Consider the following 19,214-nt stretch of genomic DNA (forward strand, 5'->3'; position numbering starts at 1 on the left):
TTATGAAATACTTCTTTCCACCGCGAGATGGTATTGACTTCATGTCACAAATATCTGTGTGAATTAAGTCTAAAGGATTTGACAAAAGATGTTTTCCTAACGATTTTTCTGTATGAGAAACTTCCTCTCAGAGCCCAATCGATTGACCAAAGTGCCAAAACTGTTTATTTCAAAAAATACTTTTCAAAAAAGTTTACGAAGAATAATAATTTGTGTTTGGCCAATTCATTTTACAATTACTATTTGTAATATTTGATAAGTAAATTGTGCTTGTTCAATCTTTCTTTAAAATACTTTTGAGTATCAAATTACGAAAAAGACAGTAAATATCTAATTTAAAATTAATATTATTTGTAAATGAGATTTAAATTTATAATAATATATTAAATTTTTTAATCAATATAAAATATTATTATTCAAAGTAATAATATTGCGTATAGCGTTATTTATTTTTTACATGATGATTCAAACATATCAATATACGTTGTTTTGTATAGGCTATTAGACTTATTTCATTTTTCAACCCAGTGAAAAGTGAAAACTGTTATTCCCCGTCAATATTGCTGTATTTGTAAATAATAATTCTAATTCTGCAAAATATAAATTAACGTAATTAAACAGTTATAAATTCGAGCCCACTGAATTCACAGTGTTTCCTTAAGGAATTTAATCCCCTCCTAGTACCCAAGGTAATGGATTATTTCCTCCCAGGATAGAACGAATAACACACTGGTGTAGCGGTACTTCAAACCCCAGTGTTTCAGCGAACACAAAGTTCGGTAGCAAATCACACTTACAGTTGCTTTGTTTGAAGTTAAAAACAATGCAGAACGAAGGAGTATATACTCAGAAAAACGTATGGAAGTTCTGAGAGGAAGGAGTGCAAAGTATAGCCAATTTGTTGAGCGAATTGTATGTTGAGTTTTTGGTCAATTTCTTCAACACTTGCTGCTCATATTTATAGCAGCCAAGAGGGAGTGCAAGACCAAAACGTCCACCCTTCATGGTGGAGCAAGCATTACATATTTGTGGAGCAAGCACTTCATGGTGGAGCAAGCACTTCATGGTGGGAAGACCATTATCCGGCTGCCAAATGATCAAATACACGGATTGGAAAATATCCGTTACAAATACGGATAATCTTACGTTAATATTTACTATTAACAAATAAATTTGGTCCAAAAAATTAATCAATCAATCGATCATTTGACCAAATCCAAATCCAAATCCAAATCCAAATCCGAAGCCGAAGCCGAAGCCGAAGCCGTAGCCGTAGCCGTAGCCGTAGCCGAAGCCGAGCGAGCGACGACGACGACGACGCGAGGCTTGCTTTCTTCTTAACTCTTTAAGAGCTACAAGAAGAGCAATTATATATATACCCACCAAAAATGTCTTCCACTTCCAATATGGGACAATGTCTCATTGTTAAGAGGGGAAACTTAAAATTTTACTCAAAATTTCATTTTCCCTCCATTTCCCATTCACCCTCATTTTAAGAATATTACATCTTAAAAAATTAAAACCTCAACAATCCCCCACATGAATGGGGAATGGCTATATCACGGAAGTATGCATGGAAAAACTGTGTGATTTACAAGCAAGGATTAATCGCATCTGGATAAGTAGGTTTCCCTTTGAACTTTCCGTAGTAAACTTATGTCGGATATACTCGGTCAATCGGTAGATTTGATATCTTTGAACCGTCGATCTTTGGTGTATACCTAGACAACCATAAGTCACACAATAAACCCTTAACCGTCTTTGGTTCTCATTGTTGTGTTCGTTTCAGCCATGAACACCGCCTGGTTTCATAAGTGCGTAGAGAACTGGCCTTACAAAGTTCTCCTTGAAGCGGCTAACACTTCACACTTACATAGGTGATTCCTAAACGTGTCATCCTGTAGATACACTATTTGATATACCCCGTATCAAATTTAGAAATCATTAAAAAGCCTTAATGCTTTATCCTTGATACTGAACATTGTCTCATCACGAGAATAGACTAAAATTTTATTTGACAATGTTGAACCGTCATTAATGACTTTGTTTGATCTCCTTGAACCTAGATCTTGGGATCTCCAGTCTTCTAGGTAGAGTTACCGCCACAATGACTTGTTCTCGGCCATAGCCCCATTCCCCTTGATGATTTCTCAACTACCTCTCTAGTTAGGCCTTTTATAAGTGGATCCGACACATTATCACTTGACTTTACATAGTCAATCGTGATAATTCCTCTAGAGAGTAATTGCCTAACGGTTTTATGTCTTCGTCGTATATGACGAGATTTACCGTTATACATAACGCTCCCAGCCCTTCCAATTGCCGCTTGACTATCACAATGTATGCATATTGGTGCCAACGGTTTGGGCCAAAATGGAATGTCTTCCAAGAAATTCCGGAGCCATTCAACTTCTTCACCGGCTTTATCTAAGGCTATGAATTCAGCCTCCATTGTAGAGCGGGCAATACATGTTTGTTTGGACGACTTCCAAGATACCGCTCCTCCACCAATAGTGAGTACATATCCACTTGTGGACTTAGAATCAGTTGAACCGGTGATCCAATTTGCATCACAGTATCCCTCAATCACCGCAGGGAAATTACTGTAGTGCAATTCAAAGTTCTGGGTATGTTCTAAATATCCCAAAACTCGTTTCATTGCCATCCAATGAGATTGGCCTGGATTGCTCGTATATCGACTCAATTTACTTATAGCACAAGCTATATCTGGTCGTGTACAATTCATGATATACATTAAGCATCCCAATACACGAGCATAATCCAATTGTGATATGCTTTGGCCTTTGTTCTTTGCTAATGCAAGATTCACGTCAATTGGAGTCTTTGCAACTTTAAAGCCCAAGTGCTTGAATTTTTCAAGTACTGTCTTAATATAATGAGATTGTGACAATGCCAGACCTTGAGGAGTTTTATTGATCTTAATTCCCAGAATTAAATCAGCAACTCCCAAGTCTTTCATATCAAACTTGCTATTGAGCATACGCTTAGTAGCATTTATGTTGGCAATGTCATTACTCATTATCAACATATCATCCACATATAAGCAAACAATGACTATGTGATTTGGAACATTTTTAATGTACACGCATTTATCACATTCATTTATCTTAAAACCATTTGACAACATTGTTTGGTCAAATTTCGCATGCCATTGTTTGGGTGCTTGTTTTAGTCCGTAAAGAGACTTAACAAGTCTACATACCTTCTTTTCTTTACCTGGAACCACAAACCCTTCAGGTTGTTCCATGTAAATTTCTTCCTCCAACTCTCCATTTAAGAAGGCCGTCTTAACATCCATTTGATGAATTTCAAGACCATACACTGCAGCTAATGCTATTAACATCCGTATGGACGTAATTCTTGTAACTGGAGAGTACGTATCAAAGTAGTCTAGACCTTCTCGTTGTCTATACCCTTTGACTACGAGCCTTGCCTTGAATTTATCAATAGTGCCATCATCTTTGATTTTTCTCTTAAAAATCCATTTAGAACCCAAAGGTTTATTTCCAGGAGGAAGATCAACCAATTCCCATGTATGGTTATTCAATATGGATTCTATTTCACTATTGACTGCCTCTTTCCAAAACAATGATTCCGAAGAAGTCATAGCTTCTTTAAATGTTTGAGGCTCATTCTCCAATAAGAAAGTCACAAAATCTGGTCCAAATAAAGTAGACGTCCTTTGACGTTTACTGCGTCTTGGATCCTCCTGATTATATGTACTTTCTTTTGTTTCTTCCCGAGATCGTTTAGATCCTTCACCAAACGACTCACATTCCTTTTTATACGGATATATTTTTTCAAAGAACTCAGCATTATCTGATTCTATAACCGTATTATTATGAATGTCGGGATTTTCTGATTTATGAACCAAAAATCGATATGCTTTACTATTTGTCGCATATCCTATGAAAACACAATCAACGGTTTTCGGTCCTATCTTTACCCTTTTGGGTTTAGGAACTTGCACTTTTGCCAAACACCCCCACACTTTAAAATAATTCAAGTTGGGCTTCCTTCCTTTCCATTGTTCATATGGAATGGATTGTGTTTTGCTATGGGGCACTCGATTTAATATTCGATTAGCCGTAAGAATGGTTTCCCCCCACAAGTTCTGTGGCAAACCAGAACTTATCAACAACGCATTCATCATCTCCTTTAATGTGAGATTCTTTCTTTCCGCAATCCCATTAGATTGGGGCGTGTAAGGGGCTGTTGTTTGATGAATAATTCCATATTCTAAACATATTTCTTCAAAAGGAGATTCATATTCACCACCCCTATCACTTCTTATCATTTTTACTTTCTTGTTAAGTTGCGTTTCAACTTCATTTTTGTATTGCCTGAATGCGTCTATTGCTTCATCTTTACTATTCAGTAAGTAAACATAGCAATATCGAGTATCATCGTCAATAAAAGTTATGAAATACTTCTTTCCACCGCGAGATGGTATTGACTTCATGTCACAAATATCTGTGTGAATTAAGTCTAAAGGATTTGACAAAAGATGTTTTCCTAACGATTTTTCTGTATGAGAAACTTCCTCTCAGAGCCCAATCGATTGACCAAAGTGCCAAAACTGTTTATTTCAAAAAATACTTTTCAAAAAAGTTTACGAAGAATAATAATTTGTGTTTGGCCAATTCATTTTACAATTACTATTTGTAATATTTGATAAGTAAATTGTGCTTGTTCAATCTTTCTTTAAAATACTTTTGAGTATCAAATTACGAAAAAGACAGTAAATATCTAATTTAAAATTAATATTATTTGTAAATGAGATTTAAATTTATAATAATATATTAAATTTTTTAATCAATATAAAATATTATTATTCAAAGTAATAATATTGCGTATAGCGTTATTTATTTTTTACATGATGATTCAAACATATCAATATACGTTGTTTTGTATAGGCTATTAGACTTATTTCATTTTTCAACCCAGTGAAAAGTGAAAACTGTTATTCCCCGTCAATATTGCTGTATTTGTAAATAATAATTCTAATTCTGCAAAATATAAATTAACGTAATTAAACAGTTATAAATTCGAGCCCACTGAATTCACAGTGTTTCCTTAAGGAATTTAATCCCCTCCTAGTACCCAAGGTAATGGATTATTTCCTCCCAGGATAGAACGAATAACACACTGGTGTAGCGGTACTTCAAACCCCAGTGTTTCAGCGAACACAAAGTTCGGTAGCAAATCACACTTACAGTTGCTTTGTTTGAAGTTAAAAACAATGCAGAACGAAGGAGTATATACTCAGAAAAACGTATGGAAGTTCTGAGAGGAAGGAGTGCAAAGTATAGCCAATTTGTTGAGCGAATTGTATGTTGAGTTTTTGGTCAATTTCTTCAACACTTGCTGCTCATATTTATAGCAGCCAAGAGGGAGTGCAAGACCAAAACGTCCACCCTTCATGGTGGAGCAAGCATTACATATTTGTGGAGCAAGCACTTCATGGTGGAGCAAGCACTTCATGGTGGGAAGACCATTATCCGGCTGCCAAATGATCAAATACACGGATTGGAAAATATCCGTTACAAATACGATTAACAAATAAATTTGGTCCAAAAAATTAATCAATCAATCATTTGACCAAATCCAAATCCAAATCCTAATCCGAAGCCGAAGCTTCGGCCGAAGCCGAAGCCGAAGCCGTAGCCGAAGCCGAGCCGAGCGACGACGACGACGACGACGACGCGAGGCTTGCTTTCTTCTTAACTCTTTAAGAGCTACAAGAAGAGCAATTATATATATACCCACCAAAAATGTCTTCCACTTCCAATATGGGACAATGTCTCATTGTTAAGAGGGAAACTTAAAATTTTACTCAAAATTTCATTTTCCCTCCATTTCTCATTCACCCTCATTTTAAGAATATTACATCTTAAAAAATTAAAACCTCAACAAAAACTTCCTTCCAAACCTATCAGAAAAATTGTCATCTCTCTACTCTTTCTGTTTCTTTATTCGTTTATTTGTGTATTAATGAATTTGTTCCAACTCCAGCTTAGTAATTACATTCAAGGAAACATTGAAATTCTCTTTTTTGCCAGAGGAGGATGCTTTATCTTACACTTGGGATAACTTTTTACGAACTACCGTTAACTTCATATACTCGTCTTCTTTTGTTAAAAATCTTATGGTATAGCGCTAGTGGTACGTTTTATTTTTGTAAGGTATTTTCAATAGAAATTATTTTTCCGCTACAGTCGCTTGTCACTATCTTCGTCCGTAATCACATACAAAAAAAAAAATTTGGTAAGACATAACATTTTATGTTAAAACTCCTGTCAAGCAATTTGAACTCGAGATTTTTACACAAATAGCCATATAGATTCACCGTTTACTTTTAGATTATGTACTGATTAATATGGCCGGCTATTTGTATAAAAATTCCTATTATATATCCGCTGACTATTTTTTAATTAAGGGATTGCTAATCTAGTTAATTTTTCTTAATTATTCAACGGAAAACGGGTCAAATATGCCCTTATACTATTGAAAAAAGTCTAATATTACCATTCGTTATACTATCAGTTCAAATATACCCCTAACATTATACTATCGGTCAAAATATATCCTTTAACATTGTAAAAGTGGTACAAACCTACCGTTCCTCCGTTAACTGCCTCCCTATGAACACATTTTATTGCTACCTCACAATTTCACTCTGTTTGCAGTTACCAAGTTCAACGACTTTGAAGTTCTATCATTATTTTGAAGACTTCACTGTCTCAACTTCCTCTTGCTTTTCGAAATACCTATAGCTTCTCAGGCCGACCCTGAAATTATACGTACCTTTCACTTGACCTTACAATTTTGTATTTTATTTTGCATTTCGTTGTGTTGCCGCTAAATTTGTAAGACCTATTTAGGAAAAATTTAGTAACATTTTTATATTAACGTAAAACGTAAAGAGAGAAAAAATGGCATCCTTCCAGAAATGTGATTGAAGAGAAAGAAACAAAAAAAAAAGGTTACTTTTCTTTCTCACCATGGTCAATTTTGAAACCTTAAACTAGTTTGCATGTATCTTTGCTTAGTTTTTTATATAAAACAAAATGTATTTTCGTTCGTATAAACATGAATTGTGAATAGGAAAGGGAAAGAAAAGTTGTGGGAAACGGATGAAAATGGGAGTGGAATGGTGAGATGGCAATGAAATATGGTCACAGACTTATAGGGAGGCAGTTAAGGGAGGAAGGGTATGTTTGTACCATTACAATGAGGTAAGGATATATTTGGACTGTTAGGGATATATCCTTTTTATTTGGCCCTTTTCCCATTATTCAATGTTTGCTACTGTTGGGCTCTAACTCCACAAAGCGCTTGTTGAGCGTCCGTTCAATTCGAAATGTTATGCTTTTTCAAAGCCCACCAATTGAAGAGGACGTAGACTCTACTAGTTGCCTGCATGAACTGTTCAAATGGTGGAGCTCAGCTGGGTGCTGGACCACTCCATGTGGTGGCCCGCGAATTACAAAATCGTTCCCCTCCCTCATGATCTCATGATCGATTCGCCCTCAAATTTCTCTGAAATTTAAAACAGAAATGTTAAGCATTCAACTACACTACACGAATAATCAAAGGAAAATAGAGAGAAACACAGTGGAAATGAAGGATGACGATGCGTTGCCGGTATCTACGCCGACGGCACATTCATCGGTGATCCCAACATCCACACTTCCGAGAAAGGAAAGTTCTAATTCCCTATTCGGAAGAGGTCGCTACAAGTTTTGGGCCTTGGCAGCTATCCTATTACTCGCCTTCTGGTCAATGCTTACCGGTACAGTTACTCTCCGGTGGTCTGCCGGCAATCTCAATGGCCTCTCCGACGATTTCGATACTCATCTCCCTGAGGATCTCGATGTTCTCGTACGTAATTCATAAATCATTTAACTTGTACTTAATTTTACATGTTAAGTATTAATTGTATTTATTGTTTGAGAAAATTACGAAATTAATGTATTTGGCAGGAATTGGAGGAGAGGGAGAAATTGGTGAAGCGACTGTGGGATGTATATACAAATACTCATCGGATAGGATTGACTAAGTTTTGGCAGGAGGCCTTCGAGGCTGCCTATGAGGAGTTATCGAGTGATGTTCCTGAAGTTCTAGAGGCTGCTATCTCTGAGATTGCTAAAATGTCAGTTCGTTCCATTGATATCGAGTCACCATCTCTCCAATCATCGGTTAGCTCTCTTCTGAGTAATGGTTTTATTCCGTGTAATCAATGTGAATCTGTGCCTGTCGGATGCTTGACTTAACTTTGATATGTGTGCTGTTTAGTTATCTTCATGGAGATGTTGAAAATCTCATTTCAGGATTCAGCTTGGTGAATTAATCCTGTATGTTATGACTTCACAGCATTCTAGTCTGTAACTTTCGTGGATATTATTAAATTCAAATGAGAATCAGGGTGTGCAAGAGTTTGTTGACGAGTATACACCACATACAAACAGCTTCCCGACATCATTAAGTGGCATATTGCGGCTGGTACGATTTTGAGTGTGAGGCTGATGGTGTGTTTAGGTATAACGGCAAGTTTCCAGTCTAAGATAGCATTAACTTTGCTACAACAACGTATAGGCACGTTGTTGCACTGTTGTGCTTTCTCTTGAAACAAGGCCATTCTTTGTGGAACTTGATCATTTGTATCAATACCACTGCACCTCAAGAAAATTGTTAATATAATGTTAAATTTGTTCACAAAGTTAGCTTTGTCTGGCTTGAATGCATGCTTGCTATGTTACTTGTCAACCATGTACTTTGGGAGCTTTTCGGATAGAATATGACTTATGATATGGAAGGTACTCCTATCACCTAAATTGTATGACCTAGTGGATCTTTTTCTGTAGAGTAAGAGAAGAAAATTATTTGAGTTATTACACTTGAATTGGCTGGAGATATGTTAAAATAAGCGATGGAAGATATGAAATGGTATAACAGTGTCGCATTAAATTAAAAGTAGCAGCACTATCATCAGATATTAGACTATTATGGAAGTAGAGGCGTTTCAATTTAAGGAAACATGTTGAGTCTCTTGGGACCGGCAAACATTAAAATTAGGTCAAACACAGTATGATAGTGGTAATAAAATCTTTCATCAACTAGCAATTCAAATTCAGGTGAGGTGATCGGGAGAAGATCTCACTTTTTTCCTTAGGGTCATTTTATTTGAAAGAAAAGTGTTCTGAAATACCGGTGGATAGCACACTATCACACACAAAACAAATAAATGAGATGATATAACACAAGGATTTAACAAGGTTCTGTCAAGCTTAGGTCCTCGAGGCAGAAACAGAGAAAGTTTTACACTATGAAAGAGAAGAAACGATACAGTACATCATAATTACCTTTTAATACCCGTAGTGTTTTCCAAACCTACAGGGTTAATGGGCCTTAGAAATAAACAAAAACATAACAGGGTCTGGATTGAGTTGTGTGGTCGCTCTCCAAACGGGCTAGGATCGCGCGCCTCTCTAAAATCTAAACATTTGCCGCGGTCACGCTTTGATAGGGCTAATATTGCTCAACTCTCTGAAGTTGCTCTGCAGTCAGCCGTCGCGTAGTGCCAATAAAATCAATCCTGAGCCTTTTTATTCAGGCTTTGGTTTCAGGATTATCAGCCCTCAACCTCCACTACCAACAAGATTCCCATTCTTTTCCAATTTTGGGTTACACCACGAGCTTTTCGAGGTTGGGTCGCAATTTCGATCCACCAGAACTCAAGACACAGTCAACAAAAGAAAAAGAATAAATAAGAAAAATAGCGCATTTTAAAGTCAAAATGTACTATCTTATTGTTCCCTTTCCTTCCATTTCCATTCTATCCTAAAAGTTTTATCTCTTGGTTACTCAATGAGCTCCAATGTACCTACTAGGTTGCAGAATGCAAGCAATGAAACATTTCCTTGCAAAATGTGTCCTATCAATCTTATAGGTGCATTGCTGAAACTTTATCCTGATGCAATAGTTTTACATAAGGAAAAGAGTCTATGCTCCTTTTCCGTTGTAATAGCAAGTTTGGCTGAACGGATGTTGGTGGTCTAATCTCCAGCCCATTCCCAAATTGAAAGCAATGTTGTTAGGAACATAACCATGAATATCTGACCCCAAATTGAGGAAAAGGCATTACCAAGTCTCCTTCTCTCATACACATTGCACCAGCAGTTTGATGATTGCATTAAAGTAACTAAGAGAGTTCTCCTGCATCTATTATCAAAAAAAGAGTTCTCCTGCATCCTCACTCCTTGTCTTCATTCACCTCAAAATAAGCAATAGCAACAATTATAATACCTTGATGGCTGCTATTACACCCCATGTTTTTGTACGTGAAAGTACGTCGTAAGTCAATTGATGTAAGCTTGAAAATGAGATCCTCTTTGAAAGTATATAAAGTGATTTAATGATGTTACGTCCCATTTTCGCAAGCCTTTAAGAGTTATCATTAGGGGACAAATGTTTCGAAGGGGACATGTTGTTACACCCCATACTTCAGACGTCACTGTCATTATAGGATTATCTAATGTAAGCTCAAAAAGGACAAAATCCTTCTACAGGGATAAGAAAGGTTTACCGAAGTCTAAGTAAGTTAAGATAAATATGAGATTTGTTAATCATGATTTAAATGAGTTTAAAGTCATGATATGACTATATATGATGTTTGGATATGAAATATAAAGTTTGGGAAAAATCATATTTAAGTTGCGGAAAAATAAACCGACTAAGGATTTGCCTTGTAATGAAGCTTTTTGAGCAATACATTTCGTAAGCTTTATGATATTTTTTTGGGACATTATATACCAAATTGAAGGTCTTTGAGTCTAGTTTCTAACGCATTTAACCGTTCGTCGATATGATGTCGGAGTAGAGAGATATTCGCGTTTTCGCGATACTGTACAAGCAGCACCCATGGGACCCACAAAGTCGGGAAAAAATTCCAGCTTGTATTAAAGTCAATTCTCCGTCGTTTTAACTCATTTTCTAGTCCAAAACAGTTCCTAAATCCTCCTAAATGCTCTCCAATAGTTCCTCCATGATTCTAGGGTGAGAACCTAGGATGAAAACATGAATCCAACGCTAGAAATCCCGTGGTGCTTGCTAGATCGTAGTTCTTCGTCTTGTGGCTTTTTAGAGGGTTCTTCAAAGGTAAGTAACCTCAGATTTCGTGTTGTTCTTGTTGATTAAGGTAATAATCAGTCCCTCCTTCATGTATATTAGATTTTCAAGGCGAACTACAAGTGTTTACACACCAACTTGAACACCAAAAGTTGATTCAAGAAGAGAATACAACACCTATAGTGTTGTGGTGTTATTGGGGATAGTTGTGGGCTGTGCTTGACTGAAATTTCGTACTGTTTCTACTGTTTAAGATGAGTATAAAATCCTACTACATGTACTTGAAGTTGTTTGTGTGTTGGTTGCATTATTTGAGCAAAATACTACAAGAGGAGACTTGAAATAGTTTGAGATGTTATAGGTTTTAATGGACTGTTTTGGAAAGGTTGTTTCCATGAACTATAAATGGCTGAAAAATGGGAAAAATAACTTGATTATGATATGGTTTCTGTTGTTATGCATGTCTATATGTTTATCAAGTGAATTGGTGAAAGAAGCATACGAAATTTGAGATTGGAAGTAAAGATTAGTTTAAGTCACTTCTATGGTGTTGTATTGCCATTGAGGGCTATTGTGAGCTAAGTTGGGATAGGGTTTCGAGTTGTAGCTACTGTCCAAGGTATGTATAACATCTTCTTGATTGTGCCTTAGGTTAATTTTATGTTGGTTGTGTTGTTTGAGTGAAAAACCATAAGATAACACTTGAAAGAACATGGGATATGGTTGTCTATTTGGTTAGACTGTTTTGTGGCTAAATATATAGTTTGTGGTGGCTGGAAATTGTAAGAAATAATTTGATAATGCTGCGGCTGCTGTTGTTAAGCTTTTCTAGGTGTTAATTAAGTTGATTGAAGAAGAAAAGATAAAAAACAAGTGATTGACGATAAAAATTAAGGTGCTAGACGTATGAGGCTGTTTTGGAAGGCATTTTGTGGATGTTTTGAACTAGAAATAATATAGTACATATAAGTATGATATTCTGAAAGTTGTAAACTAATTTATGGAATAAGAGTTGGATTCAATTTATAACTTGTTATGAGTAAAAACGAGCTTGCCGCTCAATATTGTTAAGATAATCGGAGAAACTCATATTGGATTATATTGTTGTTGTTGCTATTGTTGGTTATAGTTGTTGTTGTTGGGCTGTTGATGACCCTTAGTGGTCTTTGGGATGTATTAAAAATAGGGGAGTTGTTGCCCGATTTTCCTTAAGCCATACGACTAGCCAAATACGATGGTACGACATTATATGTTAACGGAAATATCATTTCACTTGTTGTAGATGCAAGAGGTTGTGTTGAGCTTGGTTGAGTAATAAGGAAGAGATCATACAGGTTGAGCCGGGCTCGAACCATCCAACTGGCGATTGGCACCGTCTCCCGTATAATGCCTCATAGGGAGCCATTTGAATGCTCGACTAGTAGTTGTTGTTGTAGGCAAACTCCGCAAGTGGCAAGAACTGATCCCAAGAACCCCCGAAATCTATAACACAAGTGCGAAGCATATCCTCCAATATCTGAATAGTGCGTTCGGACTGTCCGTCCGTCTGAGGATGAAATGCTGTGCTCAACTCAACCTGTGTGCCTAGCTCACGCTGTATTGCCCTCCAGAAGTGCGAGGTGAACTGCGTACCTCGATCAGAAATGATAGACACGGGCACACCGTGAAGACGGACGATCTTGCGGATGTAGATCTCAGCCAACCGCTCTGAAGAATAGGTAATTGCCATAAGAATGAAATGCGCTGATTTGGTCAGCCTGTCCACAATAACCCATACCGCATCGAACTTCCTCTGAGTCCATGGGAGTCCTACAACAAAATCCATAGTGATATGCTCCCACTTCCACTGAAGAATCTCTAACTTCTGAAGCAAACCACCAGGTCTCTGATGCTCGTACTTTAAATCACTTTATATACTTTCAAAGAGGATCTCATTTTCAAGCTTACATCAATTGACGTACGTCGTACTTTCACGTACAAAAACATGGGGTGTAACATCGTGTTGGTGCATTTCACTTGCTCTGGAGTTGCCTATCTGATCGGTATGATTTGGACATTTATTGATTGGTATGGCGGGGCCATATCTCGAACTTTATGACATTTATGTACTCGTAGAGGCTTGTAGACAGATGTCATATATATGGATACTTGTATGACCTTGTCGGCCTATGTTTTGAGTATACAAATGATCATGTCGGCCTTATAGGCCCGTATGTCGCATGCATAAGCTTCTATATCATGTTGGGTCATTCCATGTCGAGTATTCTCTTATGTTTAATTCTAGTTATCTCATGACGGCCTTTCCGGTTCATTTACCCGTGATAGTATAATAAGAAGGATACGTTACGTTGGTACTCGGTTGAGTTAGGCACCGGGTGCCCGTCGCGGCCCTACGGTTTGGGTCGTGACAGCTGCTTCCATCACAATCATCAGAATCAGCATGACCAAATTCAATGACTTCAGCAATTAACTCCCATCCACCAACTATCTAAATATTGTCAAAACTTTAGAGGCATCAACTAAATCAACTGCTTCCGAGCCTCTTATTGCAGCTGTACTTGAGAACTCAGCTCTTTTTTTCTACGTTTCCCCTCTTCTGAACTTCCAACCTCGAAGCCACAGTGATTCTCTCTTCCAACCTCCAGGTGTTGCATCACTGTGCATAACTTGAATCTGAATACATATATCTTTGCCTAGTTTTTGCACATTTCATATCCTCTTCCGTAAGAAGAGGCTACTCATTTTGCTGTTGTACTCCCTCATCACATTTTAGAGTACTGAGTTTGACTAGATTGAGAGATTTAACTTGTTTATGACACTTGTGGAAACATTAAACTAGTAGTTGAAAACTTAACGTAATAGATAAAAATAAATAGTTAAGACGAAATAGAGTTTTTGAAATTTTTGAATATTGTATAAGATAATATTATTAGTAGAAGTATGTCCAACATTTTGCAATTTGTTAAAATCATAAACTAGGGCATATGCCCTTGAATATAAGAAATGTGAAAAATAAGGTAGAAAGAAATCCAAAAATTTGAAATTATATGCGAGAGAGCCGTGTCTCGAAACTCTTGTACATTTATAAGATTTAATGTTGTTCATCTGCAAGAATTCTTAATGCAGATGTTTATTAAATAACACTTGTAAGTAGCTGCACAATTTATGTTTTATCAATTAAGTAGTGGCCTAATAATAATTGACTTACTACCTAATAAATCTAGGCAATTTTAGCTGTAGTGTTCAAGTTGGAGCATATAGATCATATGTTCTAAGTTTGTCACATATATACTTCCTCCTTGTTTTCAATTACACTAAGTTTTGGTTTAAATTTGACAAAACGGATGGACGAAACGTAATTAGAACGTCGAAATATCCCAGACTACTCTTGATGCGAATTGCTGGTTGGATAGGTTCATTGATGTGGATTGCTAGCTGGATAGGTTCATTGATGTGGATTGCTTGCTGGATAGGTTTATGGATTTCTGACGCGCGAACTAAACGAACGGAAGAAGTTGCCCTGAATAGTACCTGATGTGGGGGACAGGATGACAGGTGCACCTCGGAGTTGAGATTTTTTTCTGCATGTGTAGACGCACTCAAAATATTGCCGTGTTCATCTTGATGAGACAAAACTGTTGGTCTATGACTCTATACAACTGATGCATTAACATCTAGGCAATCAGCATGTGACAATTTGGACCACATTGAAGAGAAATTCAGCTGAGATTGAAAGCTTAGAAAGTTGAAGAAGTATATCGGAATGAGAGAATACCAAGACCAAAAATAGAAGATTGATAAGCTTCAAACTTAATCAGCAGGAGCAAAACAGCAAAGAGTTTGGAGATAGCCAGAAACAATTAAACGAATAATAATAGATTCAGAATTGGGTGGCGCGGGCAAGACTGAAGACTCTATCAGGTCAGAATAAGTAAGAGAAAATAGAAAGTTCAAGAATATGTGGCATCAAAGTCTCCATTCTTAGTGTATTTGTAGATATACTGCTGCCTATTTATATGGTTCTTAATGACACTGATTTTGTAATAAAAGTTGCCTTATTTATCTTTATACAAATTAAGTAGTTCTCTAATCTAATTAATCAGTTACTTTAATTACCTTGCTCTGATAAAGTCGCATCATTATGGAACAAGGAAATTTCTTCAGGACTCATTTATGAAGGGCCTGGGAATATGTATAGGAAATTTCACTCTCTCAAGATTGACGTTATGTGACCCATATGTTGGTATTCGTGAGGTTCTCAATGGGCAAAGTTTGTGTGCTCCAAATTATTCACTTGCCTTGGCAATTTTATTTAAGGTTTGGTAACATGAAAATCTTTGATAGTGGAGGGAGAGAGAAGAAAAATATTGGTTGAGGTAGACGTGTCCTAAAGAAGCTTGAGCCCTGTAATGGTGTCATTGTTACTGCTGCCTACCAATGTGCGGAAAGCTGGTGTCAGCATGGAGATTTTTATTAAGAGTTGGTGTTGTGGAGCAGATGAACTATAGATGAGTGGAAACTTTCCTTTAAATTCGGTTTCCAACATTCTTATTTATCTATTCTTAATAAAAGTGCAGTTTTGTGTTACTTCTTTCCTTTTCTCCAATATAACATGTTCGATTTCCTTTAGTCTGTCAAAGTCCTTTCCTTTTCCTCGTTGTGTCCATGGGATGTGCTATATTTCTGGCTTAAGTTGGCAGTACTTTGGGCATGGTGCTTGTTTTCAAGAACTTAATGGTCAATTTCATAAGAAGTGTTGGAAAGAAAAATCTTTTTGGTGTGAAGTATAGCAGCCAAAATGTAACACATCCAAATATGGGCAGTGCGTTACGCTAGCATAATGCTTTCTGTTTACTGTGTGGTAGACTATAGAGTTCCTTCTGCTTGCTGTCTGTTTCTTATTAATATTGACATGAGAACAGCATCCTTAATTTCTGTAAAATTATAGCTCTCTCTCTGACGAACACTTGCACACACACAGACAGCTCTCTAGCATCGAGCTGTTGGAAAAAATCAACCTTTTGCAGTTTCAGGGTTGGAAAATGTGTGATGCAACAACATTTTTCCCCTTCAATTACAAGTTCATGATGAAAGTTTTGGGGCTTGCAGTTAGCTCCCTCTTGTAAGCTGAAAGTGGATTGGCAAATTACTGACTGAATACTGCTTGTTTGCTACTTTGCTTTTTTATTTTATTTTATTTTTTCTTTTAAGTTTTCGTTTAGATTTAGAAAGTATAAGGTGACCCTTTTTTCATCTTTCTTTCTCTCCCCAATCCCATCCACCTGCCTTTCCAAGACCAATTGCTTCTTGATATCTTCATCGACTGGAAGTGACTCTGTTTGATCTACTTCATGTTTTATTTCAGGCAACACGAGAATTAAATCTGAGGCAATCAGATGACAAACAAATGACCACAACAGGAAGTAAATTATGACTTGAAGAACATCCAGAAACCAAATTTGCTTAGTGCCACTTTTCACAGGCTGAATGATAACATATGTCCGCTTGCAGTCTTGTATAGACTAAGAGAGCATTTGGGAAAAGATTACACTCAGGTTCCATACATTTTTGCAACTCGGATAAAACAGGGCGTTTATTTATTTTTTGATTCTTGCACCCTCCCCACCCCTCCATTTAATCAGCCCAGGGATACAGAAATAGCATAAGTAGCTGTTTGCAAAAGAAAATTTCATAAAGATTGTTGCAGGGTTTCGACATTGAATCTCCTCCTAAACTTTTACTGAGTGATTGTATTTATGGTAATACGAACTTGCAAGGAAATAGAAAGTCCATACTGCTTATTTTTTACTAGCCTCTGTAGTGTTTTTGTGTTGGACGCCAATAGAACAAACTTGCAGCTGTAATGGTACCCATTGACTGCCATTATACGTAGATGTATATTTGCGGATGGCAATGCAGAAGCTTTTCCTATCTTCTTTTCTTTTAATTTTACCTAAAATATAGTTCAAACTTCTTCCCTTAGTGCTTGGTTTTGAATATCCTTGATCACATGTTGGGTTTAAATTTGTCTAGCATTAACAACTCGTGGGATCCTGAGCAAGGCCAGGCATAGTTAATGCGAAGTGAAACTTACCTGGACCGGTATTTATATTAAATCATACTAATTTATCATGATTAAGTCATAAATTAAGGTTAGAATGTACTAATTAACTATGATTTAGTGATTGGGTTATATGTAGTCATATGTCATGTAATCATTGGGTTGGTGCAAACATCCTATCTTCCCAAATATGATACTTCATCCGTTCCCATTTACCTTGGAGACCTGAATCACCTTGGAGATAGTCTACTATCAATAAGTAGTAGGTTAACAGTGGCGGAGCCATCTCCGCGAAGGGGTTCAAGAAAAAAAAAATCATAACTAGTGGGAATTGAACTTATGATCTTTAAAAGACTTTGAACCCTCTTAACCACTAAGCTACACTTTTGGACTATGTCAAGAGTGTTCAAAACTTAATATATAGAGATAAAAACCAAATTTTGCCATATATATATAGTGTAATTTTTCGGCGAAGGGGGTTCGGGTGAACCCCTAAATCCGCCCGTTAAGGTTAATATCTCCACGACTCTAATAACAATATATGGATGAATCAGGTAACACTAACATTTGTCTGTTGTCGCAGCTTCATGCATTTTGCCCTCTACCCTTTTTTCTCCATTTCCGATTTCATCACTAAAAATAGAAAATTTAAAAGTCCCACCACCTGCACGCACTATTGATACTATTTGGAATATACCTTGCCACGAACTGATGCCATTCCATATATAATATCAAATCCATCTTCCTTCATGAGTGTTGGCGATTTTGTTTGGTTTTAAAATAGCATTTCAAAGAGTTCTTTCTTTTAAAAAAATATTCAGTTACTTGAATGGTTTTAGGAAGAAAAAAAAAGCAAAAACAACTTGTGCTTCTTCTGTCCTTATTTTTTGAATTAATTCACTCTAAAGTTATCAGAAAAAGCAATTAATCCACACACATGTTTCTAGAAATTCTTTATCAGAACTCCCTTTTTTTCAATACATCGTTAAATTTAAATTGATACTGAAGTTCTGATTATTCGTCCAAAATTTTAGAAACATGTCCTAGAATATTTGAAATACTTGGTTTATATTTGAATTTAAATTATTTTTAGAAGTGAAGGTTGTTGAGAAAATTATGTCAATCTTTACACAAATAGTCAGATGGATTCATTATTTGCTTTGTTTTAGCCGATATACATAAATTATACATTAGTTATACATTGATTATACATATTTATACATAAATTATACATATATTATACATATGCTGGCTATATTTAGTTTAAACAGTTGGGTAAACAATTATTTAGATTAATTCTTTAATTGTTTAAGACAAACTAAAAAGATAATGTAGATATTCAGCCGAAAGTATAGCATATGAAAGGTAGGATACAAATACAATCTACTTGTAAAAGAAGAACAAAGATAGAGAGAAATAGGAAGTCACCAAGAATTTAAGTGAGAGCACTAAGGAGGAAAAGTTTGGCTTACTCGGTTTATCTATCTATATTTATATTATTATAAAAGTATGAATATAATCTTTGTTTATAAAAATAACCTTATAATATTAAGCATAATAACTCATAATAAAAGGACATAACCGGAATTCTAGATATTAGCCGTATAATCATATTAGTTTTAGGACATAATATTATAGGAATCCTATTAGTATAATTACTTTCCGGCCGTCTAATTCATATAAAATTGAACAACTAAATATCTTTAATCATGTAATCCTACTGCTTTTAGGATATACTTCTTAAAAATTCATATTAATAACTTAATTTGAAAACGTATTATAATGTCCTATTACTAATTTAATTTGATAATGCATTATATTGTCCAAATTCATTTAGAAAAAGGAGAGCCTATATTATTATACATGCATAAATACAATATTAATATACCAAAATAACCCTAAAATATTAAAGGGAAGAATTTATTGGAAAAATACATAATTGCAATAACTTATTTTTTGGACTACAATACCTTCTATGCTAATTTTTAATATTTTATATTTT

At 36.0% G+C, this 19,214-nt stretch overlaps 1 protein-coding gene across 1 annotated transcript; it reads left to right on the plus strand.

The window, feature by feature from the left end:
• Positions 1 to 7,473: 7,473 nt before the first annotated feature.
• LOC107810200 (uncharacterized) lies at positions 7,474 to 16,959 on the plus strand (the record flags this gene model as incomplete). The annotated part of the gene is given in 3 exon segments (XM_016634949.2): positions 7,474 to 7,905; positions 8,007 to 8,222; positions 16,517 to 16,959. Coding segments are annotated over 3 exon segments (609 nt in total). The 3' UTR covers positions 16,586 to 16,959.
• Positions 16,960 to 19,214: the final 2,255 nt, after the last annotated feature.

This window comes from Nicotiana tabacum, chromosome 17 (genome assembly GCF_000715075.1).
Source record: "Nicotiana tabacum cultivar K326 chromosome 17, ASM71507v2, whole genome shotgun sequence".
NCBI classification, from domain to species: Eukaryota; Viridiplantae; Streptophyta; class Magnoliopsida; order Solanales; family Solanaceae; genus Nicotiana; species Nicotiana tabacum.